General features: G+C 47.7%; 1 protein-coding gene across 1 annotated transcript in view; it reads right to left on the bottom strand.

Moving 5' to 3' along the window:
• The window catches only part of LOC124553621 (growth factor receptor-bound protein 14-like), a 1,033,185-nt gene that overhangs the window by 44,214 nt on the left and 962,179 nt on the right, over window positions 1-26,792 (bottom strand). Inside the window, exons 9-10 of the mRNA XM_047127476.1 lie at window positions 18,650-18,889; window positions 13,236-13,334 (exon numbers count right to left, since the gene is read on the bottom strand). Of these exons, the coding sequence (XP_046983432.1) occupies window positions 13,236-13,334; window positions 18,650-18,889 (339 nt within the window). The remainder of the gene's footprint in view (window positions 1-13,235; window positions 13,335-18,649; window positions 18,890-26,792) is intronic.

Raw genomic sequence — 26,792 nt, 5'->3', positions numbered from 1 at the left:
TTGGCCGACACCCCGCCTGCGTAGCGATCGCGCACGCCCCATCACCACTATTGTGTCGCCGTTGCCAGCTCGATCAGTGGCGTGCTTCCGGGTACTCTGCTGAGTCGCTGATTCCATTCTCCAGATGATCTGCAGCCTTCGATATCATCAGCTGACTCTGGACCTTCCGCGTTATAACAGTGCCTACAATGAAACACGAACGTGACTTCAAAATGACGAACAATCACATTACTCTTCCTGGCTACAACACACACACCACGCCGCCGGATTGGTGTGTGGCAGCCGACCGCTGTGGCCGAGCGGTTCTAGGCACGACATTTCGCAACCGCGCTGCTGCTACGGTCGCAGGTTCGAATCCAGCCTCGGGCATGGGTGCGTGTGATGTCCTTAGGTTAGTTAGGTTTAAGTAGTTCTAAGTCTAGGGGACTGATGACCTCAGATGTTAAGTCCCATAGTGCTCAGAGCCATTTTTAAAAAACCTAACTAACCTAAGGACATCACACACATCCATGCCCGATGCAGGATTCGAATCTGCGACCGTAGCGGTCGTGCGGTTCCAGACTGTAGCGCCTAGAACCGCTCGGCCACTCCGGCCGACGAATTTTCTGATTGTGGTCATTTCGCCCAGACGTCGGACGAAATAACATCTTTACGAAAGGAAAATAACCATACAGCCGTATCTTATAAGTAAATTTTCTTCGAGAAATCTGAATTTCAACTTTATCTCCGGCAATGATAGAAGCTGACCAAATGAATTAAAATTTGTGTCACGGCCGAGATCCGAACCCGGGTCTTGTTGCTTACGAGGCAGGAACGCCGACCATTACACCACCACAACAAAACCTACAAAACCATTTAGAAAAGATATCTGAATGTTACGAAAAGTGGCAGTAGACTCTAAATAACGGAAAGTGTGCCGGCCGAAGTGGCCGTGCGGTTAAAGGCGCTGCAGTCTGGAACCGCAAGACCGCTACGGTCGCAGGTTCGAATCCTGCCTCGGGCATGGATGTTTGTGATGTCCTTAGGTTAGTTAGGTTGAAGTAGTTCTAAGTCCTAGGAGACTAATGACCTCAGCAGTTGAGTCCCATAGTGCTCAGAGCCATTAACGGAAAGTGTGAGGTCATCCACATGAGCGCTAAAAGGAACTCGTTAAACTTCGGTTACACAATAAATCAGTCTAATTTAAAAGCCGTAAATTCAACTTAATACCTAGGTATTACAATTAGGAGCAACTTAAATGGGAAGAAACACACAGAATATGTTGTGGGGAAGGCTAACCAAAGACTGCGTTTTATCGGCAGAACACTTGGAAACTGTAACAGACCTACTAAGGAGACTGCCTACACTACTCTTGTCGTCCTCTTTTAGAATACTGCTGCGCGCTGTGGGATGCTTACCAGATAGGACTGACGGAATACATCGAAAAAGTTCAAAGAAAGGCAGCACGTTTTGTATTATCGCGAAATATGGGAGAGAGTGTCACAGAAATGATACAGGATTTGGGCTGGAAATAATTAAAAGAAAGGCGTTTTTCGTTGCGACAGAATCATCTCACGAAATTCCAATCACCAACTTTCTGCTTCGGATGCGAAAATATTTTTTTTGACACCGACCTACATAGGGAGGAACGATCACGAAGATAAAATAAGGGAAGTCACAGCTCGAACGGAGAGATACAGGTGTTCATTCTTTCCGCGCGGTATACGAGATTGGAATAATAGGGAATTGTGAAGGTGGATTAATGAACCCTCTGCCAGGCACTTACATGTGATTTGCGGAGTATCCATGTAAATATAGATGTAGATGTAGATTACTACCTAAGTCCTCCAGGGAGAGTGTTCAGCAGAGAAAATGGTATCGTCAGGAATGCCCCCAGGTACGTGTGTTAGAACCGCTGTTGTTATTCTGTAAGTTCTTGGGGTTCTATTATTTAAGAAGTATTCGAGCCATTCACATCTCCATATGCTTGTACGTTCGTTACCAGCCTGCAATGGGGCAGCGCGTCAAATGCTTTCCGGAAATCTAGAAATATGGAATCTCTCTGTTGCCCTTCAGCCATAGTTCTCGATATATCGTGTGATATACTGCGCGATTAACATCTTAAGGAACATAGTTCTAGGAAAACAGCGATCTGTAATTATTATAAATAAACTGGAAGCAGTCACGATCGCATAACTTATTTAATGTGGTGACCGGTTTAGATCTTTTTATAAGATCATCTTCAGGCCACGAATGTCTGCCGGAGGCGGTGGCGCATGGCAACCCTCTTGCTTGTGGCTGATATCTTATAAAATGATCGAATCCGGTCACCACATTAAAAACGTTATGCAATCTAGACTGCTTCCAGTTTATTTACACTACTGGCCATTAACACTGCTACACCACGAAGATGACGTGCTACACAGGCGAAATTTAACCGACAGGAATAAGATGCTGTGATATGCAAATGATTAGCTTTTCAGGGCATTCACACAAGGTTGGCGCCGGTGGCGACACCTACAACGTGCTGACATGAGGAAATTTTCCAACCGATTTCTCGTACACAAACGGCAGTTGACCGGCGTTGAAACGTTGTTGCGATGCCTCGTGTAAGGAGGAGAAATGCGTACCATCACGTTTCCGTCTTTGATAATGGTCTGACTGTAGCCTGTCGCGATTGCGGTTTATCGTATCGCGACATTGCTGCTCGCGTTGGTCGAGATCCAATGACTCTTAGCAGACTATGGAATCGGTGGGTTCAGGAGGGTAATACGGAACGCCGTGCTGGATCCCAACGGCGTCGTATCACTAGCAGTCGAGATGAAAGGCATCTTATCCGCACGGCTGTAACGGATCGTGCAGTCACGTCTCGATCCCCGAGTCGACAGATGGGGACGTTTGCAAGACAACAACCATCTGCACGAACAGTTCGACGACATTTGCAGCAGCGCGGACTATCAGCTCGGAGACCGTGGCTGCGGTTACCCTTGACGCTGCATCACAGACAGGAGCGCCTGCGATGGTGTACTCGACGACGAAGCTGGGTGCACGAATGGCAAAACTTAATTTTCTTTAGGATGAATCCAGGTTCTGTTTACAGCATCGTGATGGTCGCATCCATGTTTGGCGACATCGCGGTGAACGCACATTGGAAGCGTGTATTCGTCATCGCCATACTGGCGTATCACCCGGCGTGATGGTGATGGTATGGGGTGCCATTGGTTACACGTCTCGGTGACTTCTTGTTCGCATTGGCGGCATCTTGAACAGTGGACGTTGCAATTTCAGATGTGTTACGACCCGTGTCTCTACCCTCCATTCGATCCCTGCGAAACCCTACATTTCAGCAGGACAATGCACGTCCGCATGTTGCAGATCCTGTACAGCCTTTCTGGATACAGAAAATGTTCGACTGCTGCCCTGGCCAGCACATTCTCCAGATCTCTCACCAAATTAAAACGTCCGGTCAACGGTGGCCGAGCAACTGGCTTGTCACAATACGCCAGTCACTACTCTTGATGAACTATGATGTCGTGTTGAAGCTGCATGGGCAGTTGTACCTGTACACGCCATCCGAGCTCTGTTTTGACTCAATGCCCAAGCGTATCAAGGCCGTTATTACGGACAGAGGTGGTTTTTCTGAATACTGATTTCTCAGGATCTATGCACCCAAAGAGCGTGAAAATGTAATGACATGTCAGTTCTAGTATAATACATTTGTCCAATGAATACGCGTTTATCATCTGCATTCAGTACGAAGATGCTGCGCACGAAGTTCCAACTTCCGCATCATTTTGTGAGGACTACACACCAAATCTGTGGATAGTTACTCTGCTCAAACGTGTTGAAGCGTGAAGCAGAAAGACACTTCCCACCTCAGCCACTTTAGTGTCCGCTAACGTGACCAATGGGCTGCAGCTGACACGCCCTCACGGTAAACGGACAAATAATGTCACTGTAAGGGCATTTCCCACGAAATGCGTGTACATAACACGGGCGTGCGAACGACTCGCCAAATACTGTTCAACAGTAAAAACTGGTTGCTCTTGGGAAAACATATGTTCACCCAGCAATGAACTGCACAGGACTCGGTCGCCGCGTCTGGCTTGTATCCACTGCAATGCCGTCTTCGTTTGTTGTCGGTAATCTTGCGACAGCTGATAACGTACTGCAACTGTTATTTACAGACATACGAGCGTCACTCCAAAAATACAGTTTTTATTCTGCATGTGTGAAGGTTTTACAGTGTGTAGATACATCCTACCCGCTTGTTTTCAAACTTAGTTCAACCTGTTCCCGTGAGTGGCGCCGTCACAGCATGTCTTCGAGATGGCTGCTACACTTGACGTTCGTCAGAAGCAACGTGCTGTCATAGAATTCCTGTGCTGTGAAAACGGGACAGTGGGAAACATCCGCAAGAGGTTGAAAAAGGTGTACGGAGATGCTGCTGTCGATCGCAGTACAGTTAGTCGGTGGGCGAGCAGGTTACGTGATGAAAGCGGGCACGGCAATATTGAGGATTGTCCTCGCAGCGGCAGGCCTCGTACTGCACACACTCCAGACAATGTGCAGAGAGTTGACGAATTGGTGACTGTTGACAGACGCATCACAGTGAACAAATTGTCACGCTACGTTGGGATAGGGGAAGGAAGTCTTTGCAGAATACTGAAAGTGTTGGCGTTGAAAAAAGTTTGTGCCAGGTGGGTTCCCAGGATGCTGACAGTGGCTCACAAAGAAACAAGAAAAACGGTATGCAGCGAACTCTTGGGACAGTACGAGAATGGTGGAGATGAATGTCTTGGAAGAATTGTGACAGGTGATGAAACATGCCTCCATCATTTTTCACCAGAGACTAAGAAGCAATCAGTGGAGCAAATTCACCCAAGAAAAAAAAAATTCAAAAACACACCTTCTCCTGGAAAAGTTATGGCTACGGTGTTTTTCGATCCTGAAGGACTCCTGCTTTTGGACATCGTGCCAAGTGGAACCACCGTAAATTCTGATGCATATGTGACGACACGGAAGAAACCTCAAGCTCGACTGAGTCGTGTTCGACCACATCGGCAAAAGCAGGATGTTTTGCTGTTGCACAACAATGCACGGCCACATGTCAGCCAAAAAAACCGTGGAAGCGATCACAAAACTCGGATGGACAACACTGAAACACCCGCCTTGCAGTCCTGACCTGGCTCCGTGTGACTATCATCTCTTTGGGAAACTGAAAGGCTCTCTTCGTGGAACAAGGTTTGAAGATGATGACTCCCTTGTGCACGCTGCCAAACAGTGGCTCCAACAGGTCGGTCCAGAATTTTACCGTGCGGGTATACAGGCGCTGGTTCCAACATGGCGGGCCGGCCGAAGTGGCCGTGCGGTTAAAGGCGCTGCAGTCTGGAACCGCAAGACCGCTACGGTCGCAGGTTCGAATCCTGCCTCGGGCATGGATGTTTGTGATGTCCTTAGGTTAGTTAGGTTTAACTAGTTCTAAGTTCTAGGGGACTAATGACCTCAGCAGTTGAGTCCCATAGTGCTCAGAGCCATTTGAGCCAACATGGCGGAAGGTAGTTGAGAGGGATGGAAATTATGTGGAGAAACAAAAATATTGTTCCTAAAGGATTTATCTACACACTGTAAAACTTGCAAACATTTAGAATAAAAGATGGATTTTAAAAAAGAATAGTGTGCGTTTCTTTTCGAGTGACCCTCGTATTTATTCTCAAGTGCGCGACTTTTCTCTGGCACCGTACTACATATTCTACATTTACATCTACATCCATTGTAAGCCACCTGGCGGTGTGTGGCGGAGGGTACTTTGAGCACCTCTATCGGTTCTCCCATCTATTCCGTTCTCGTATTGTTCGTGGAAAGAAAGATTGACGGTATGCCTCTGTGTGGGCTCTAATCTCTCTGATTTCACCCTCACGGTCTCTTCGCGAGATATACGTAGGAGGGAGCAATATACTGCTTGACTCCTCGGTGAAAGTATGTTCTCGAAACTTCAACAGAAGCCCGTACCGAGCTACTGAGCGTCTCTCCTGCAGAGTCTTCCACTGGAATTTATCTATCATCTCCGTAACGCTTTCGCGATTACTAAATGATCCTGCAACGAAGCGCGCTGCCCTCCGTTGGATTTTCTCTATCTCTTCTATCAACCCTATCTCGTACGGGTCCCACACTGCTGAGCAGTATTCAAGCAGTGGGCGAACAAATGTACTGTAACCTACTTCCTTTGTTTTCGGACTGCATTTCCTTAGGATTCTTCCAATGAATCTCAGTCTGGCATCTGCTTTACCGACGATCAACTTTATATGATGATTCCATTTTAAATCACTCCTAATGGCTACTCCCAGATAATTCACGGAATTAACTACTTCCAGTTGCTGACCTGCTATATTGTGGCTGAATGATAAAGGATCTTTCTTTCTATGTATTCGCAGTACATTACACTTGTCTACATTGAGATTCAATTGCCATTCCCTGCACCATGCGTCAATTCGTTGCAGGTCCTCCTGCATTTCAGTACAATTTTTCATTGTTACAACCTCTCGATATACTACAGCATCATCCGCAAAAAGCGTCAATGACCTTCCGATCTTATCCACAAGGTCATTTATGTGTATTGTGAATAGCAACGGTCCTACAACACTCCGCTGCGGCACACCTGAAATCACTGTTACTTCGGAAGACTTCTCTTCATAGAGAATGACATGCTGCGTTCTGTTATCTAGGAACTCTTCAATCCAATCACACAATTGGTCTGATAGTCCATATGCTCTTACTTTGTTCATTAAACGACCGTGGGGAACTGTATCGAACGCTTTGCGGAAGTCAAGAAACACGGCATCTACCTGTGAACCCGTGTCTACGGGCCTCTGAGTCTCGTGGACGAATAGGGCAAGCTGGGTTTCACACGACCGTCTTTTTCGAAACCCATGCTGATTCCTACAGAGTAGATTTCTAGTCTCCAGAAAAGTCATTATACTCGAATATGTTGTATGGAGTGTAGCCATGTATGGAAGTGAAACATGGACGATAAATAGTTTGGCCAAGAAGAGAATAGGAGCTTTCGAAATGTGGTGCTACAGAAGAATGCTGAAGATTAGATGGGTAGATTACATAACTGATGAGGAGGTATTGAATAGAATTGGGGAGAAGAGAAGTTTGTGGCACAACTTGAGTAGAAGAAGGGACCGGTTGGTAGGACACGTTCTGAGACATCGACGTATCACCAATTTAGTACTGGAGGGCAGCGTGGAGGGTAAAAATCGTAGAGGGAGACCAAGAGATGAATACACTAAGCAGATTCAGAAGGATGTAGGTTGCAGTAGGTACTGGGAGATGAAGAAGCTTGCACGGGATAGAGTAGCATGGGGAGCTGCATCAAACCAGTCTCAGGACTGAAGACCACAACAACAACAACTCGAACATAATACGTGTTCCAAAATTCATCATTCCGCGAAAAGGGATTCACGCAGGAGCGCCAACGCGGGGAGTCCCGTGTGCCGGGGCAAGGTGACCCCGTCCGCTTATCGCGGGGGCGTAAAGTGGCGACAAATAGCGCGGCCGGGCACACAGCACAATGGGCCGATAGGCGTGCCGGCGCTTTCCAAAGCACCGCACAGATACGCCCGGCCTTGGCGGGCCTTTAGTGCCTCGGCCGCAGCAGGCGGGCGCGCGCCGCCGGGTTTTACAGAAAGCAAAGCGGCGGGCGGTGTCTTCTTCCTCTCCCGTGTAAACACGGGCGTGCGCCGAGACGGGTTACGTAACTCGGGCGCACGCTCACACACGGGGCAGAGGCGCAGTGCGTGTGTTGCAGCACGTACTCCAAAAACACACTAACAAGGGAACCTCCCCATCGCACCCCCCTCAGATTTGGTTATAAGTTGGCACAGTGGAAAGGCCTTGAAAAACTGAACACAGATCAATCGAGAAAACAGGAAGAAGTTGTGTGGAACTATTAAAAAAGTAAGCAAAATATACAAACTGAGTAGTCCATGAGCAAGATAGGCAACATCAAGGATAATGTGAGTGCAGGAGCGCCGTGGTCCCGTGGTTAGCGTGAGCAGCTGCGGAACGAGAGGTCCTTGGTTCAAGTCTTCTCTCGAGTGAAATGTTTACTTTCTTTACTTTCGCAAAGTTATGACCTGTCCGTTCGTTCATTGACGTCTCTGTTCACTGCAGTAAGTTTAGTGTCCGTGTTTTGCGACCGCACCGCAAAACCGTGCGATTAGTAGACGAAAGGACGTGCCTCTGCAATGGGAACCGAAGATATTTGATCGCAAGGTCATAGGTCAACCGATTCCTCCACAGGAAAACACGTCTGATATATTCTATACTACAATGGTGACGGCATGTGCGTCACGTGACAGGAATATGTTGACGACCCACCTAACTTGTACACTTGGCGAGTGGGTAAAAAGACTCTTCTACCTTGCCCGATTTAGGTTTTCTTGTGGATGTGATAATCACTCCCAAAAAAGTGATGAAAACATAAGAGTTTGTCACATAAACTGCAACAAATGAATGCAACAGTTTCACAGTCGTCAGTTTTCCCTGTGCTCTCTCAAAACATATGTTTTTAACGCTTCAAATTTTTCCGTGTGTAGACCGTCAAATCCTGCATATGTCCAAGCAAATCTGAACATCTCCTGGAATCTTGGAGAGCGAAGTGCCTGAACTCTGATAATTGACCCACGATCACGTAAACAATACTGCTCTGTGTACCCGTGCAGCTTCGCAAAATAATTGTCTGAAAAACAAGAAATCAAACTTTTCACTCGAGGGAAGACTTGAACCAAGTACCACTCGATCTATAGTTGCTCACGCTAACCACGAGACCACGGCGCTCCTGAGTTTACACTATCCTTGATGTTGCATATCTTGCACATGGACTACTAAGTTTTTATATTTTGATTATTTTTTTTTCATAGTTGCACACAACTTCTTCCTGTTTTCTCGATTGATCTGTGTTCAGTTTTTCAAGGCCTATCCACTGTGCCAACTTATAACTAAATCTGAGGGGGGTGCGATGGGGAGGTTCCCTTGTAAGCATGTGGCCCTGTAGGACATTCTGTGGCCGGTCGGAGTGGCCGAGCGGTTGTAGGCGCTTCAGTCTGGAACCGCGTGACCGCTACGGTCGCACGTTAGAATCCTGCCTCGGGCATGGATGTGTGTGACGTCCTTATGTTCGTTAGGTTTAAGTAGTTCTAAGTTCTAGGGGACTTATGACCTCAGATCTTTAGTCCCATAGTGCTCAGAGACATTTGAACCATTTGATATTCTGCGTGGATAACTGGAGCCTCATCTCAGGCTGCGCCTGGGCCCATGTGGAGTGTATGTTGCAGACTGTACAGGATCCTAAGAGATAAGCTACCAAAGGCAGGAAATGAATGTTTATTTTCTACCATCTTAAGCTATAACTGTCACCATTATCACCCATATCATCACTACCACCATCAACCAAATTCATCACGGGCGCTGATAACCTCGTTGTTGTGCGCCCAAAAACACTAATCATCATCATCATCATCATCATCATCATCATCATCATCATCATCAAATTCATCAGCACTATCATCAATCAAATCACCATCTTCAACCAAATCATCATCACAACCATCATCACCACCATCATCAATCAAGCCACCATCAGAACCATCGCCACCACAACAGTCACCATCACCAACAACCAAAACACCAGCACCATCAAACAAATACACTACTGGCCATTAAAAATGCTACACCACGAAGATGACGTGCTACAGACACGAAATTTAACCGACAGGAAGAAGATGCTGTGATATGCAAATGATTAGCTTTTCAGAGCATTCACACATGGTTGGCGCCGGTGGCGACACCTACAACGTGCTGACATGAGGTAAGTTTCCAACCGATTTCCCGTACACAAACCGCTGTTGACCGGCGTTGCCTGGTGAAACGTTGTTGTGATGCCTCGTGTAAGGAGGAAAAATGCGTACCATCACTTTTCCGACTTTGATAAAAGGCGGACTGTAGCCTATCGCGACTGTAGTTTATCGTATCACGACATTGCTGTTCGCATTATCGAATGACTGTTAGCAGAATATGGAATCGGTGGGTTCAGGAGGGTAATACGGAACGCCGTGTTGGATCCCAGCGGCCTCGTATCACTAGCAGTCGAGATTACAGGCATCTTATCCGCATGGCTGTAAGGATCTTGCAGCCACGTCTCGATTCGTGAGTCAACACATGGGGACGTTTGGAAGACAACAACCATCTGCACGAACAGTTCGACGACGTTTGCAGCAGCATGGACTATCAGCTCGGAGATCGTGGCTGCAGTTACCCTTGTCGCTGCATCACAGACAGGAGCAGCTGCGATGGTGTACTCGACGACGAACCAGGGTGCACGAATGGGAAAACGTCATTTTTTCGGATGAATCCAGGTTCTGTTTACAGCGTCGTGGTGGTTGCATCCGTGTTTGGCGACATCGCGGTGAACGGACATCGGAAGCGTGTATTCGTCATCGCCGTACTGGCGTATCACCCGGCGTGATGGTATGGGGTGCCATTGGTTACACGTCTCGGTCACTTCTTGTTCGCATTGACGGCGCTTTGAACAGTGGACGTTGCATTTCAGATGTGTTACGACCCGTGGCTCTACCCTTCATTCGATCCCTGCGAAACCCTCTATTTCAGCAGGATAATGCACGACCGCATGTTGCAGGTCCTGCACGGGCCTTTCTGGATACAGAAAATGTTCGAATGCTGCCCTGGCCAGCACATTCTCCAGATCTCTCACCAACTGAAAACTCTGGTCAATGGTGGCCGATCAACTGGCTCGTCACAATACGCCAGTCACTACTCTTGATGACCTGTGGTATCGTGTTGAAGCTGCACGGGCAGCTGTACCTGTACGCGCCATCCGAGCTCTGTTTGACTCAATGCCCAGGCGTATCAAGGCCGTGATTACAGCCAGAGGTGGTTGTTCTGGGTACTGATTTCTAAGGATCTATGCACCCAAATTGCGTGAAAATGTCAGTTCTAGTATAATATATTTGTCGAATGAATACCCGTTTATAATCTGCATTTCTTCTTGGTGTAGCAATTTTAATGGCCAGTAATATATGTGTGATTTTTAGACTATCAAACAGCTCACGTCGCGTTTTTTATGTAAGTAAGTAATTACTTGGAGTTCTGTAGGCATCTGCGTTTGCTCTCACCTGATCTGGAAGTCGCACCACCACTTCATATCCGAAACGTAAGAACATTATCATTTTCCGAGCTACACTCCTGGAAATGGAAAAAAGAACACATTCACACCGGTATGTCAGACCCACCATACTTGCTCCGGACACTGCGAGAGGGCTGTACAAGCAATGATCACACGCACGGCACAGCGGACACACCAGGAACCACGGTGTTGGCCGTCGAATGGCGCTAGCTGCGCAGCATTTGTGCACCGCCGCCGTCAGTGTCAGCCAGTTTGCCGTGGCATACGGAGCTCCATCGCAGTCTTTAACACTGGTAGCATGCCGCGACAGCGTGGACGTGAACCGTATGTGCAGTTGACGGACTTTGAGCGAGGGCGTATAGTGGGCATGCGGGAGGCCGGGTGGACGTACCGCCGAATTGCTCAACACGTGGGGCGTGAGGTCTCCACAGTACATCGATGTTGTCGCCAGTGGTCGGCGGAAGGTGCACGTGCCCGTCGACCTGGGACCGGACCGCAGCGACGCACGGATGCACGCCAAGACCGTAGGATCCTACGCAGTGCCGTAGGGGACCGCACCGCCACTTCACAGCAAATTAGGGACACTGTTGCTCCTGGGGTATCGGCGAGGACCATTCGCAACCGTCTCCATGAAGCTGGGCTACGGTCCCGCACACCGTTAGGCCGTCTTCCGCTCACGCCCCAACATCGTGCAGCCCGCCTCCAGTGGTGTCGCGACAGGCGTGAATGGAGGGACGAATGGAGACGTGTCGTCTTCAGCGATGAGAGTCGCTTCTGCCTTGGTGCCAATGATGGTCGTATGCGTGTTTGGCGCCGTGCAGGTGAGCGCCACAATCAGGACTGCATACGACCGAGGCACACAGGGCCAACACCCGGCATCATGGTGTGGGGAGCGATCTCCTACGCTGGCCGTACACCACTGGTGATCGTCGAGGGGACACTGAATAGTGCACGGTACATCCAAACCGTCATCGAACCCATTGTTCTACCATTGCTAGACCGGCAACGGAACTTGCTGTTCCAACAGGACAATGCATGTCCGCATGTATCCCGTGCCACCCAACGTGCTCTAGAAGGTGTAAGTCAACTACCCTGGCCAGCAATATCTCCGGATCTGTCCCCCATTGAGCATGTTTGGGACTGGATGAAGCGTCGTCTCACGCGGTCTGCACGTCCAGCACGAACGCTGGTCCAACTGAGGCGCCAGGTGGAAATGGCATGGCAAGCCGTTCCACAGGACTACATCCAGCATCTCTACGATCGTCTCCATGGGAGAATAGCAGCCTGCATTGCTGCGAAAGGTGGATATACACTGTACTAGTGCCGACATTGTGCATGCTCTGTTGCCTGTGTCTATGTGCCTGTGGTTCTGTCAGTGTGATCATGTGATGTATCTGACCCCAGGAATGTGTCAATAAAGTTTCCCCTTCCTGGGACAGTGAATTCACGTTGTTCTTATTTCAATTTCCAGGAGTGTATTTCGTTCACATGTTAAAACACGCTTACCCTTATTTTTGTGGTGCTCTATTACTCTTTTGCCACTGGGCATAGCCGCGTGGTTTGAGGCGCCATGTAACGGATAGCGCGGCCCCTCCCGCCGGAGGTTCGAGTCCTCCCTCGGTCATGGGTGTGTGTCTGTTGTTCTTAGCATAAGTTACTTTAAGTAGTGTTAAGTCTAGAGACGGATGACCTCAGCAGTCTGGTCCCTTAGGAATTCACAGACATTTGAACAATGTAATCTCCCAGCAACATCCACAAGATTCATGGCGTCCCGTTCAAAAAATGGTTCGAATGGCTCTGAGCGCTATGGGACTTAACTTCTGAGGTCATCAGTCCCCTAGAACTTAGAACTAGTTAAACGTAACTAACCTAAGGACATCAACATATATCCATGCCCGAGGCAGGATTCGAACCTGCGACCGTAGCGGTCGCGCGGTTCCGGAATGAAGCGCCTAGAACCGCTCGGCCACGCCGGCCGGCGTCCCGTTCAAAACAAGAAATTGGCGTACATACAGTGTTGGAGAGGAGGTAGGTGCGTGGTACTCACATTGGGCACGGAGTAGCTGTTGTACTCCTTGGGACTGGAGCCGGACTCGGTACACTTGCTCTTGAACGAGCGGTAGTTCTCCCGTAGCTGCTTGCCATACTGAAACACAGAAAGGGACCGGCGTGAGGGAACACGGCACGCACTGCACATCTTGGCAAAAAGGCGCGCGCACGCACACACACACACACACACACACACACACACACACACACACACAAGCGTCCAACATTTGGATTGGGCGAAGTGTGTAGGTGTGTACTTATCTGCCTATACAGAGTGGTCCATTGATCGTGACCGGGCCAGATATCTCACGGAATTAGCGTCACACGAAAAAACTACAAATAACGAAACTTGTCTAGCTTGAAGTGGGAAACCAGATGGCGCTATGGTTGACCGGCTAGATGGCGCTGCCACAGGTCAAACGGATGTCAAATCAGTTTTTTTTTTTAAATAGGAATCCCCATCTTTTTTACGTATTCGTGTACTACGTAAAGAAATATGAATGTATTACTTGGACCACTTTTTTCGCTTTGTGATAGATGGCGCTCTAATAGTCACACATGTATAAGTACGTGGTATCACGTAACATTCCGCCAGTACGGACGGTATTTGTTTCGTGATACATTACCCGTGTTAAAATGGGCCGTTTAATAATTGCGGAAAAGGTCGATATCGTATTGATGTATGGCTATTGTGATCAAAATGCCCAGCGGGGGTGTGCTATGTATGCTGCTCGGTGTCCTGGACGACATTATGCAAATATCCGGACCGTTCGCCGGATAGTTACGTTATTTAAGGAAACAGGAAGTGTTCAGCCACGTGTGAAACGTCTACCACGACCTGCAACAAATGATGATGCCCAAGTAGGTGTTTTAGCTGCTGTGGCGGCTAATCCGCACATCAGTAGCAGACAAATTGCGCGAGAATTGGGAATCTCAAAAACGTCGGTGTTGAGAATGCTACATCAACATCGACTGCACCCGTACCATATTTCTATGCACCAGGAATTGCATGCCGACGACTTTGAACGTCGTGTACAGTTCTGCCACTGGGCACAAGAGAAATTACGGGCCGATGACAGATTTTTTGCACGCGTTCTATTTAGCGACGAAGCGTCATTCACCAACAGCGGTAACGTAAACAGGCATAATATGCACTATTGGTCAACGGAAAATCCACGATGGCTGCGACAAGTGGAATATCAGCGACCTTGGCGGGATAAAGTATGGTGCGGCATTATGGGAGGAAGCATAATTGGCCCCCATTTTATCGATGGCAATCTAAATGGTGCAATGTATGCTGATTTCCTACGTAATGTTCCGTCGACCTACTACAAGATGTTTCACTGAATGACAGAATGGCGATGTTCTACCAACATGATGGATGCCCGGAACATAGCTCGCGTGCGGTTGAAGCGGTACTGAAACAGCATATTTCATGACAGGTGGATTGGTTGTCGAAGCACCATACCGTGGCCCGCACGTTCACCGGAACTGACGTCCCTGGATTTCTTTCTGTGGAGAAAGTTGAAGGATATTTGCTATCGTGATCCACCGACAACGCCTGACAACATGCGTCAGCGCATTGTCAATGCATGTGCGAACATTACGGAAGGCGAACTACTCGCTGTTGAGAGGAATGTCGTTACACGTATTGCCAAATGCACTGAGGTTAACGGACTTCATTTTCAGCATTTATTGCATTAATGTGGTACTTACAGGTAATCACGCAGTAACAGCCTGCGTTCTCAGAAATGATAAGTTCACAAAGGTACATGTATCTCGTTGTAACGACCGAAATAAAATGTTCAAACGTACCTACGTTCTGTATTTTAATTTAAAAAAACCTACCTGTTACCAACTGTTCGTCTAAAATTGTGAGCCATATGTTTGTGACTATTACAGCGCGATCTATCACAAAGCGAAAAAAGTGGTCCAACTAAAACATTCATATTTCTTGACGTACTAGACGAATATGTAATAAAAAATTGTGGTTCCTATTTAGAAAAACGCAGCTGATATCCGTTTGACCTATGGCAGCGCCATCTAGCGGGCCAACCGTAGTGCCATCTGGTTTCCCCCGTCAAGCTAGACGAGTTTCGTTCTTTGTAGTTTTTTCGTTTGACCCTTATTTCGTGAGATATTTGGCCCAGCCACGATCAATGGACCACCCTGTATAAACCACTGCATCGATTTCCACCAACCAACTTCGTAGATACATCATTATCTACTGAGGAACATTTGGAGCAATTTCACACAAAATTCGTGTATAAAATTTATGTGGGGGTAAACTTCTACCACCCGTACTGATTGGGGTGGGTATGAGAGGCCATGACATGTATAATGTTCGGTAACGGCCGATGTTACTATCGAATGTACAGTTTTCGGGTTGTAGGCTGGTTGGTGAAAGTGCCAACGACGCTTTACTCCTAGAGGTTGGGGAGGGGGGGGGGGGTTTGACAAAATGACATATCAGCGTCTCTGGGTAACGCCTGGAGCAATCTCTATCACATTTGGTGTAGTCACTGATTAGTTTCATAACAATTATGTGGGAGTAAAATACCCCTATTATCCCTCTGGGTGTGAAAAGGAATAACACGCAAAAATTTACGAAAGTGACCTGTTAGCGTTTCTTTGGTGTATTTAGTTGTTTTGGAATACGTTAAAATGTACAGATGAAAAGTGTCTACAAATAGGTGTGAAAGATATACAAGGTAAGTCAGGAGGTGAGGTACATGCTTTGAGAGGTGATAACGTTACTGATTCTGAACAACAAACGTCATATGGGCATACGTCCTAATCCGAATAGTTTCCAAGCTAGAAAGCATTTAATTTGAATTGTTATTTGTTTTCTGTATCCTTCAAACATTTTCACTGTCTACGAGGTGTCACAGTATTGGAGGCGATCTCAGAAAGTAAACATGGTCGTCCTTTTTACAGAAGTTTATTCGCCCAGATCGCACAAAAATACACGGTGATTACTAGTTGTAGCGGAATTAAATCTTTAGATCATTTGTACAGGAAAAATTTTTACAGGGCCAGTCCATTTCGTCGACTGCTCACATTAATTGGACATAACTAACAGAGACAACATTCCGTAGTATCGTCTCTCGTCACACAATAAGAGAATAGGCGTGCAAACAGTGCACAATAGTTACAAATAAAATACATATGACGTGTAAAAATATCTCATAAGACACAAAAAGATCAGATGTCAAGGAGGACACAAAATGGAAACATTTTACGCACATGTCAAAATGTTCAAATGTGTGTGAAATCTTACGGGACTTAACCGCCAAGGTCATCAGTCCCTAAGCTTACATACTACTTAACCTAAATTTTCCTAAGGACAAACACGCACACCCATGCCCGAGGGAGGACTCGAACCTCCGCCGGAACCGGCCGCACAGTCCATGCCTTAGACCGCTCGGCTACGCACATGTCATATATTTTATTTGTAACTATTATGCACTGTTCACACAGCTATTCTCTTAATGGATGAGAAAAGACAGTACTACGGAATATTTTTTTATGTCTACTGAAAGTGGACAGTCGACGAAATGGATTGGCCTTGTAAAAAATTTCCTACACAAATGATCTGAAGATGTCGATTTAATTCCACTAAATCTAATAATCATCGTTTTTTTATGTGCGATCTGGGCGAATAAGCCTCTTTAATAAGATAAACAACCGTGTTTATGCGTAAAATACATGTAGCGTGCGTGCGCTAGCGGAGACGTGGGCAGAAAGCTAGTGATAAAAATAAAACTGGGTCGAAATTCGCAACTCTGGTCAGTTTTTGAGGCAATAGGTTCCACTGAAAAAGTAACCGCCACAGCTGCAGGCAGGATTCCGCACATTCCAGACTGTAACGTCCTTCGCACTAGCTTCCACTCGATAGGGATTGGCGGAACGGACACAGTATTTTAACCACTCGCCATGCAGACGACGAAGACGTAATGAGAAGAGATAGCAGTGGAGGAAAAGCGAAGTTCGGTGTATTACAACATTATTCACACAAACTTAAATTTTGTGACGGTAGTAACAGGTGGACCTACTGGAACACGTATGAAAGTCTAACACGCTCGCTTTTTCTGGTGCTAAACATTTTTCCCTGTTCGTAACTTTCTCCTCTTCCGGACCTACTTTCTTTCTCTTTGTAACACAGTCTTATTATATCTTCCCAATACACACTCCTTTTCTCTGTCTCCTAACTCTCTCATTCTCTCTCTCTCTCACTCACTCACTTTCTCTTTCTAGCTCTAACATTCCCTATCTCTCTTTCACTCTCTTTCTCTCTCTCTCTCTCCGTCCACCACACTCTTCGTAACACTCTCTTTCTGCGTCTGTCTGTCTCTCTCTCTCGATCTCTCTCTTTCTCTCTCTCCTATCTTTCTAACCCTCTCCCTCGCTCCCTCTTATCCCCTCCCTCTCTGCCCATCTCGTTCTCTGTGTAAATCCTCACACACACTTGAATCTAATTCTGTCTCTCTCTTTCTCTAACTCTAACATTCCATCTCTCTGTCTCTCTCTCTCATGCTCTTTCTAACATTCCCTATCTCTCCCTCGTTCACACACACACACACACACACACACACACACACACACTTCCTCTTTCTAACTCACTTTCTCTCTCCCTGTCCCTCACTCTCTTCCTCACACACATTCGAATCTATCTCTCTCTCTCTCTCTCTCTCTCTCTTTCTCTTTCTTACTAACATTCCATCTCTCTGTCTCTGTCTCTCTCTCTCACACACACACACTCTCTTTCTAACTCTAACATTCCCTATCTCTCCCTCACTCTAAGTCTCTCTCTCCCTCCATCCGTCACACTCTTTGTAACACTCTCTCTCTGTCTGTTTCACTCGCTTTCTAACTCTATCGCTCTCTCTCACTGTCTTTCTAACCCTCTCCCTCAGTCCCTCCCTTTCTGTACATCTCGTTCTCTAACTCCTCACACACACTATCTCTCTCTCTCTGTCTAACTCTAACATTCCATCTCTCTCTCTCTCTCTCTCTCTCTCTCTCTCTCTCTCTCTCTCTCTCTCACACACACACACACACACACACACTCTCTCTCTCTCTCTCTCTTTCTCTTTCTAACTCTAACATTCCCTCTCTCTCCCTCACTCTCTTTCTAAGTGTCTCTCTCTCTCTCTCTCTCTCCTTCCGCCACACTCTTTGTAACACACTCTCTCTGTGTCTGTCTCACACGCTTTCTAACTCTCTCGCTCCCTCTCTCGTTCTCTCTCTCACTGTCTTTCTAACCCTCTCCCTCGCTCCCTCTCTGTCCATCTCGTTCTCTAACTCCCCCTCCCCCCCCCCCCCCCCGTCTAATTTTATTCTCCGTCTGTCGAACCCTGTCTTCCATCTGTACATATCTCTGTGTGTGTCAGATGGGCAGCGCTGGCCTACCTTGGCAAGCCGCATGGCGGTGAGCCAGCACAGCCTGGCGCGCTCCGACTCGCAGGCGACGCAGAAGAGCGCCCCCGGGCCGCCCCCGCCCGCCCCCACCCTGGAGCTGGAGCTGGGCCGCAGGCAGAGCCCCCACTCGGTGGGCGCGCGGAACTGGTTGCGCGCGTTCAGCGCCCGGTACACGGCGTGGTCGCGCAGCGAAGCCACCGCCTGCAGACCGCCCACGCCGTCCAGCAGCACCTGCCGGGGACACACAGGCAAACACGTCAAACGCACCGCCGCATTGGCTCTGCACAAAATATAGAAGCTACACAATCAGCGTGGCTACTTACCCCTCGGAGGGGAAAAAAAAAAAGAAATCTGAGCATACCACGTGCGGAGAAAAAGATGGTGACATAAAAAGCTTGTGATAAATTAACGGTGGGGACGGAGAGGGGGGGGGGGGGGGGGGGGGGGGAAGAGTTGTGCATCCCACAATACTACTTTTCTTTCCTGTGGTCAGTGATTACCAACCTTTCTTAGACTCACAAGCTGCGACATCGTGGGGAAAAACAGTGACCCGTATATGTAATGTTTCCTTTAATTTACGTATATGGTCACAAACTTTTTGTTAACAGATTACCGGTTTCGGTCTTTAATAACCATCATCAGTATCTGTTTCATAAAAACAAAGTCCTAATGTACTGTGTGGTGTCACCGCCAGACACCACACTTGCTAGGTGATAGCCTTTAAATCGGCCGCGATCCGCTAGTATACGTCGGACCCGCGTGTCGCCACTATCTGTGATTGCAGACCGAGCGCCGCCACACAGCAGGTCTAGAGAGACTCCCTAGCACTCGCCCCAGCTGTACAGCCGACTTTGCTAGCGATGGTTCACTGACAAATTACGCTCTCATTTGCCGAGACGATAGTTAGCATAGCCTTCAGCTACGTCATTTGCTACGACCTAGCAAGGCGCCATTATCATTTGTTATTTATCTTGGGATGCATGTACAGTCAGACCGATGTTCACCAATTATGGATTAAAGTTAAGTATTCCAGCAGCTACGTACTTTTCTTGCTACTATAAAGACCTTGTCCTCTTCCAGACCTCACGCCATCCTGTGTGAGCTTAAACGCGTGCCTTTCGGTCTCCCGTCCATTGTGGATTGGCTGTCTTGCCAGTCCACTACATACTGCAGCCATAGTGGCATCGTCAAATGTTAACAACGTAAATTAAAGGAAACTTATTACTTTCTTAGACTATTACCCCCGACTGCAATTAGACGTTAGCTAGTGCCCCCCCCCCCCCCACCCTCCGTGCCAAATTTACACCAACTTAGCACCTAACTAAACTGACTTTTCTCGGAACATTTTTATAAAAGATGAATGTTATTTAGTTTGTATGTGGGGAGGAGGAGGGGAGGGGGGGGGGCGTGTTAGAACGAATGGTTCAAATGACTCTGAGGACTATGGGACTTAACATCTGAGGTCATCAGTCCCCTACACTCAGAACTGCTTAAACCTAACTAACCTAAGGACATCACGCACATCCATTCCCGAGGCAGGATTAGAACCTGCGACCGTAGCGGTCGCGCGGTTCCAGACTGAAGCGCCTAGAACCGCACGGTCACACCGGCCGGCTAGAACGAATGACGAAGGAGTTCGTGGTGTACCACAAGTGCTACCGACAACTTCCTCTCAGATACGAACGCTAACTATTCACAGTGAGGGTAGACCCTTTGCATAAAACATGCAAGCTCTGCATTACTCCCCTCCATTCCGGCCCTTGCTTGACCTGCACACTGCAATAAATTTAAATTCAACCAAGTTAAAATGTGTGCACTATGTGTGCTGTTCCTAAATCACGATTGCTGTACTTCTGAAATACCAGAAATTGGAAGACTTCAGGTTCTTAATGCTTTGTGTCTGACACCACAGCCACCGATAGTAATAATAGTGACAATATTGGAATGAGATTTTCACTCTGCAGCGGAGTGTGCGCTGACATGAAACTTCCTGGCAGATTAAAACCGTTTGCCGGACCGAGACTCGAACTCGGGACCTTTGCCTTTCGCGGGCAAGTGCTCTACCATCTTTTTTATTTATTTATTTTTTTATCGTTGTGTTTGGTCGCTGCGGACTTCACATGACATCCGTTAAAGTTCGTTTGTTGATCCTTCCACACAGTTTTTATATTACAGAGGCCAACCAGCGCTCTGACCGAACACCCAGAGCTACCGTCCCGGCACCATCTGAGCTACCCAAGCAGGATTCACGCCCCGTCCTCACAGCTTTACTTCTGCCAGTTTTCATCTGCCAGGAAGTTTCGTATCAGCGCACACTCCGCTGCAGAGTGAAAACCTCATTCTGGAAACATCCCCCAGGTTGTGGCTAAGCCATGTCTCCGCAATATCCTTTCTTTCAGGAGTGCTAGTTCTGCAAGGTTCGCAGGAGAGCTTCTGTAAAGTTTGGAAGGTAGGAGACGGGGTACTGGCAGAAGTAAAGCTGTGAGGAGGGGCCGTGAGTCGTGCTTGGGTGGCTCAGATGGTAGAGCACTTGCTCGTGAAAGGCAAAGGTCCCGAGTTCGAGTCTCGGTCCGGCGCACAGTTTTAATCTGCCAGGAAGTTTCATATCAGCGCACATTCCGCTGCAGAGTGAAAACCTCATTCTGGAAACATCCCCCAGGTTGTGGCTATGCCATGTCTCTGCAATATCCTTTCTTTCAGGAGTGCTAGTTCTGCAAGGTTCGCAGGAGAGCTTCTGTAAAGTTTGGAAAGTAGGAGACGAGGTACTGGCAGAAGTAAAGCTGTGAGCACCGGGCTTGAGTCGTGCTTGGGTAGCTCAGATGGTAGAGCACTTGCTCGTGAAAAGCAAAGATCCCGAGTTCCAGTCTCGGTCCGGCACACAGTTTTAATCTGCCAGGAGTTTCATATCAGCGCACACTCCGCTGCAGAGTGAAAACCTCATTCTGGAAACATCCCCCAGGTTGTGGCTATGCCATGTCTCCGCAATATCCTTTCTTTCAGGAGTGCTAGTTCTGCAAGGTTCGCAGGAGAGCTTCTGTAAAGTTTGGAAGGTAGGAGACGAGGTACTGGCAGAAGTAAAGCTGTGAGGAGGGGCCGTGAGTCGTGCTTGGGTAGCTCAGATGGTAGAGCACTTGCTCGTGAAAAGCAAAGGTCCCGAGTTCGAGTCTCGGTCCGGCACACAGTTTTAATCTGCCAGGAGTTTCATATCAGCGCACACTCCGCTGCAGAGTGAAAACCTCATTCTGGAAACATCCCCCAGGTTGTGGCTATGCCATGTCTCCGCAATATCCTTTCTTTCAGGGGGGTTAGTTCTGCAAGGTTCGCAGGAGAGCTTCTGTAAAGTTTGGAAGGTAGGAGACGCGGTACTGGCAGAAGTAAAGCTGTGAGGAGGGGGCGTGAGTCGTGCTTGGGTGGCTCAGATGGTAGAGCACTTGCTCGTGAAAAGCAAAGGTCCCGAGTTCGAGTCTCGGTCCGGCACACAGTTTTAATCTGCCAGGAAGTTTCATATCAGCGCACATTCCGCTGCAGAGTGAAATTCTCATTCTGGAAACTCCGTATAATGTTTTATCATCAGCGCCAGAAAACAATGATATAGCGCGCGAGCGCCTGTGTGTGTGTGTGTGTGTGTGTGTGTGTGTGTGTACGGAGCGCAGTGCCTCCAGAGCCGCTTTCAGTCTTCCGCGGTCTTTTGTCTTCTGGCTTCAGCACTTCCCCCTGCGACTGCTGCCCTTGAAGCGTTCGCCTAGCAACGCCCTCCTCGAGATAGAGAGAGAGAGAGAGAGAGAGAGAGAGAGAGAGAGAGAGAGAGAGAGAGATTCCTAGACACCAGCCAGACGGCCCGCCAGCTATGGCGCAACCGCTAATAGCCGACAACCCGTCTAGGCTAGACTAGCCGCTCTTCTCTTTGTCCCGGCCGCCGCAAAAAATCACCATACACAACTCTCTCATACCGTCGCAGTGAGTTGTTGCTACTTCGCGTGGCAGTAATCCGCACGCCGTTTCGTCTCGGTACTCCTCCATCGCCCACCGCCTCCTGTGACAAGTGCAAACCTAAGACAGTCCTTGGGAGCATTCACGTCATTCATTGTTTCACACTGCTACATCTCACATAGTTCCTCATGTCTCCAGTCATATATGCGAACTATTCCAAGTACACTACTGGCCATTAAAATTGCTACACCACCGAGATGAAGTGCTACAGACGCGAAATTTAACCGACAGGAAAAAGATGCTGTGATATGCAATTGATTAGCTTTCCAGAGCATTCACACAAGGTTGGCGCCGGTGGCGACACTACAACGTGCTGACATGAAGAAAGTTTACAACCGATTTCTCATACACAAACAGCAGTTGACCGTCGTTACCTGGTGAAACGTTCTTGTGATGCCTCGTGTAGTGAGGAGAAATGCGTACCATCATGTCTCCGACTTTGATAAAGGTCGGATTGTAGCCTATCGCGATTGCGGTTTATCGTATCACGACATTGCTGCTCTCATTGGTCGAGATCCAATGACTGTTAGCAGAATATGGAATCGGTGGGTTCAGGAGGATAATACGGAACGCCGTGCTGGATCCCAACGGCCTCGTATCACTAGCAGTCAAGATGACAAGCATCTTATCCGCATGGCTGTAACGGATCGTGCAGCCACGTCTCGGCCGCTGAGTCAACAGATGTGGACGTTTGCAAGACAACAACCATCTGCACGAACAGTTCGACGACGTTTGCAGCAGCACGGACAATCAGCTCGGGGACCGTGGCTGCGGTTACCCTTGACGCTGCATCTCAGAGCATCTGCGATGGTGTACTCGACGACGAACCTGGGTGCACGAATGGCAAAACGTCATTTTTTCGGATATCCAGGTTCTGTTTTTAGCATCACGATGGTCGCATCTGTGTTTGGCGACATCGCGAAACGCACATTGCAAGCGTGTGTACGTCATCGCCATACTGGCGTATCACTCGGCGTGACGGTATGGGGTGCCATTGGTTACACGTCTCGGTCACCTCTTATTCGCATTGACGGCTCTTTTGACAGTGGACGTTACATTTCAGATGTGTTACGACCCGTGTCTCTACCCTTCATCGATCCCTGCGAAACCCTACATTTCAGCAGGATAATGCACGACCACATATTGCAGGTCCTGTACGGGCCTTTCTGGATACAGAAAATGTTAAGACTGTTGCCCTGGCCAGCACATTCTCCAGATCTCTCACCAATTGAAAACGTCTGGTCAATGGTGGCCGAGCAACTGGCCCGTCACAATACGCCAGTCACTACTCTTGATGAACTGTGGTATCGTGTTGAAGCTGCATGGGCAGCTGTACCTGTACACGCCATCCGAGCTCTGTTTCACTCAATGCCCAGGCGTATCGAGGCCGTTATTACGGCCAGAGGTGGTTGTTCTAGGTACTGATTTCTCAGGATCTATGCACCCAAATTGCGTGAAAATGTAATCACATGTCAGTTCTAGTATAATATATTTGTCCAATGAATACCCGTTTATCATCTGCATTTCTTCTTGGTGTAGCAATTTTAGTGGCCAGTAGTGTATTTTATGACAGTACGTGCAAGTAAGATAACGTCAATAAAATATGATTAATGGGATGTTAAATACACACACGACCTGTCACATAGGCCACTTGATAAAACTTGCTGTACAATTTCTCACAGGACGATTCCAGGTTAATCACTTCTATTTATCATCAGAAGTCTCCAAGATAACAGTCATACATCAGCCATGCAATTACAGATACAATGGAGGAGAATGATTACGTCTTTCCTCTATATCTTTATTTTAATCAGCATAATTAATGCAATGTCTATCAATCATAAATGTGTTAAAAAATCACAAGACGGCCGTTGAACCGCAGGTGATATATCAAATTAAAACTCTTTTAAAACTAACCCAGAAAAACAGAATCCACCTTCTGCCAGGCACCTAAGTGTGATTTGCACAGTATCCAGGTTGATACAGATGTAGAAGAAAGCTTTCATCGCCGACAGCTTATTAACTGACATTCACTTATAACAAATTCTACCAACGACGTCGCGTTTTTTGATGAATCTTCAACATGCCATTGCCTGAAAATGGTTAACTTTCATAATACTTTAAGATAACTAAATACGAAAATTCTCTAACCTCCAATATGATGTTCCCAGTAATTTTAGTACAGAAGCTGTACCAATAACGACACGCTTTCGAGAGCTGGTCCATGTGTTGGTGCTTTGAAACAGTTCATACCCGTAGGTTGTAAGGTATAATACAAAAACCACAAAATAAGAGGCTTCGACTGAAAAAAACATATACAATGTGGCGTCTCGCAAGTTTTGCTTCAGACGTCGAGGGCGTTCTCGTTTCTTATTGGTTCAACTTTCCGCGGGCCGTTCCCGTGACATCGTAGGACTTATTTTGTGTTTTACGCGAGGCAATGCTCCTCAACGTGAAATAACACGATGTGACGTCACGAAACTCGTACAGCACCCCCTGACCGTCAGTTGCCTCGCCGGGACTGAGGACGGCTCTAGTAGTATTTTGAAAATGGTTGAAATGGCTCTAGGCACTATGGGACATCTGAGGTCATCAGTCTCCTAGAATTTAGAACTAGTTAAACCTAACTAACCTAAGGACATCACACACGTCCATGCCCGAGGCAGGATTCGAACCTGCGACCGTAGCAGCAGCGCGGTTCCGGACTGAAGCGCCTATAACAGCTCGGCCACAACGGCCAGCCGTAGTATTTTCCAACAGTGGCACGGTGTTCGACGTCTGTTCAAAATATTCCAGAATTTCGTCCACAACATTTTTTTTTCTACCCTTACCTTTTTACTTATTGTGCGTTGTCTCCGAAATACTCTCCTCCACAATTGATACACCGCTACCAACGCCGTTTCCATTTCCGGAAGCAGTCTACGCACGCCTCTTGCTGGATCGCGCGAAGCACTGTCTGCGAATTTCCTATTATCTCGTCTGTCGCAAATCTTCGTCCCTTCAACGGGGTTTTCAACTTTGGAATTAAATACATGTCCACAGGTGCCATGTCTGGAGAGTATGGGGCATGAGGCAGCACAGTGATTTCGTTTCTTGTGGAACAGTAACGCACCAACAGGGATGAATCAGCGGGTGCGTTATCGCGATGGAAGATCCATCAATTGTCTCGCCACATTTCAGGCCGTTTCTTCCTCACATTTTCTCGCCGGTCTCCCGACAGTACTAGCGATTAACAATTTGTCCCTGTGATACGATGATGAACTAGGCCTACAAAAAAAAAATAAATAAATAAATAAATAAATAAATTTGCATGGCTTTGACATTTGACCTGACCTCACGAGCTTTATTTTGGTCTCACTAGGACAACCTTTCCCGACCCAATGTAAAGACCTTGGTTCCAACACGATAACCGCAGACCCAAGTCTGACCACCAGTCTGACCACCAGTCATGATTCTAAAAATGGTTCGCCGGCCGCGGTGGTCAAGCGGTTCTAGGTGCTCAGTCCGGAACCGCGCGACTGCTACGGTCGCAGGTTCGAATCCTGCCTCGGGCATGGATGTGTGTGATGTCCTTAGGTTAGTTAGGTTTAAGTAGTTCTAAGTTCTAGGGGACTGATGGCCACAGATGTTAGGTCCCATAGTGCTCAGAGCCATTTGAACCATTTTCTAAAAATGGTTCAAATGGCTCTGAGCACCACGGGACTTAACTTCTGAGGTCATCAGTCCCCTAGAACTGAAAATGGTTCAAATGGCTCTGAGCACTATGGGACTTAACATCTGTGGTCATCAGTCCCCTAGAACTTAGAACCACTTAAACCTAACTAACCTAAGGACATCACACACGTCCATGCCCGAGGCAGGATCCGAACGTGCGACCATAGCAGCAACCCGGTTCCGAACTGAAGCGCATAGAACCGCTCGGTCACAGCGGCCGGCTGATCGAGGGTCATCTTTAACTTCCGTCCGGCCATTTTTAAACCGTGTGAACCATTTGTAACACCGAGTAGGGCGTGATCACTCATCACCGTAGACTTCCTGCACCATTTGGTGTGCCTCTGTGAAGGCTTTCTCGAGTTTCACGGAAAATTTAATGCAGATGCGTTGCTCCTCTAATTCCGCCTTCTCGAAATTCGCAAACTGTGCG

The sequence above is a fragment of the Schistocerca americana genome, chromosome 11 (genome assembly GCF_021461395.2).
Source record: "Schistocerca americana isolate TAMUIC-IGC-003095 chromosome 11, iqSchAmer2.1, whole genome shotgun sequence".
In the NCBI taxonomy this organism is placed as follows: Eukaryota; Metazoa; Arthropoda; class Insecta; order Orthoptera; family Acrididae; genus Schistocerca; species Schistocerca americana.
The sequence above is the reverse complement of the archived record's forward strand: the minus strand, read 5'-3'. Positions and strand labels throughout refer to the sequence as shown.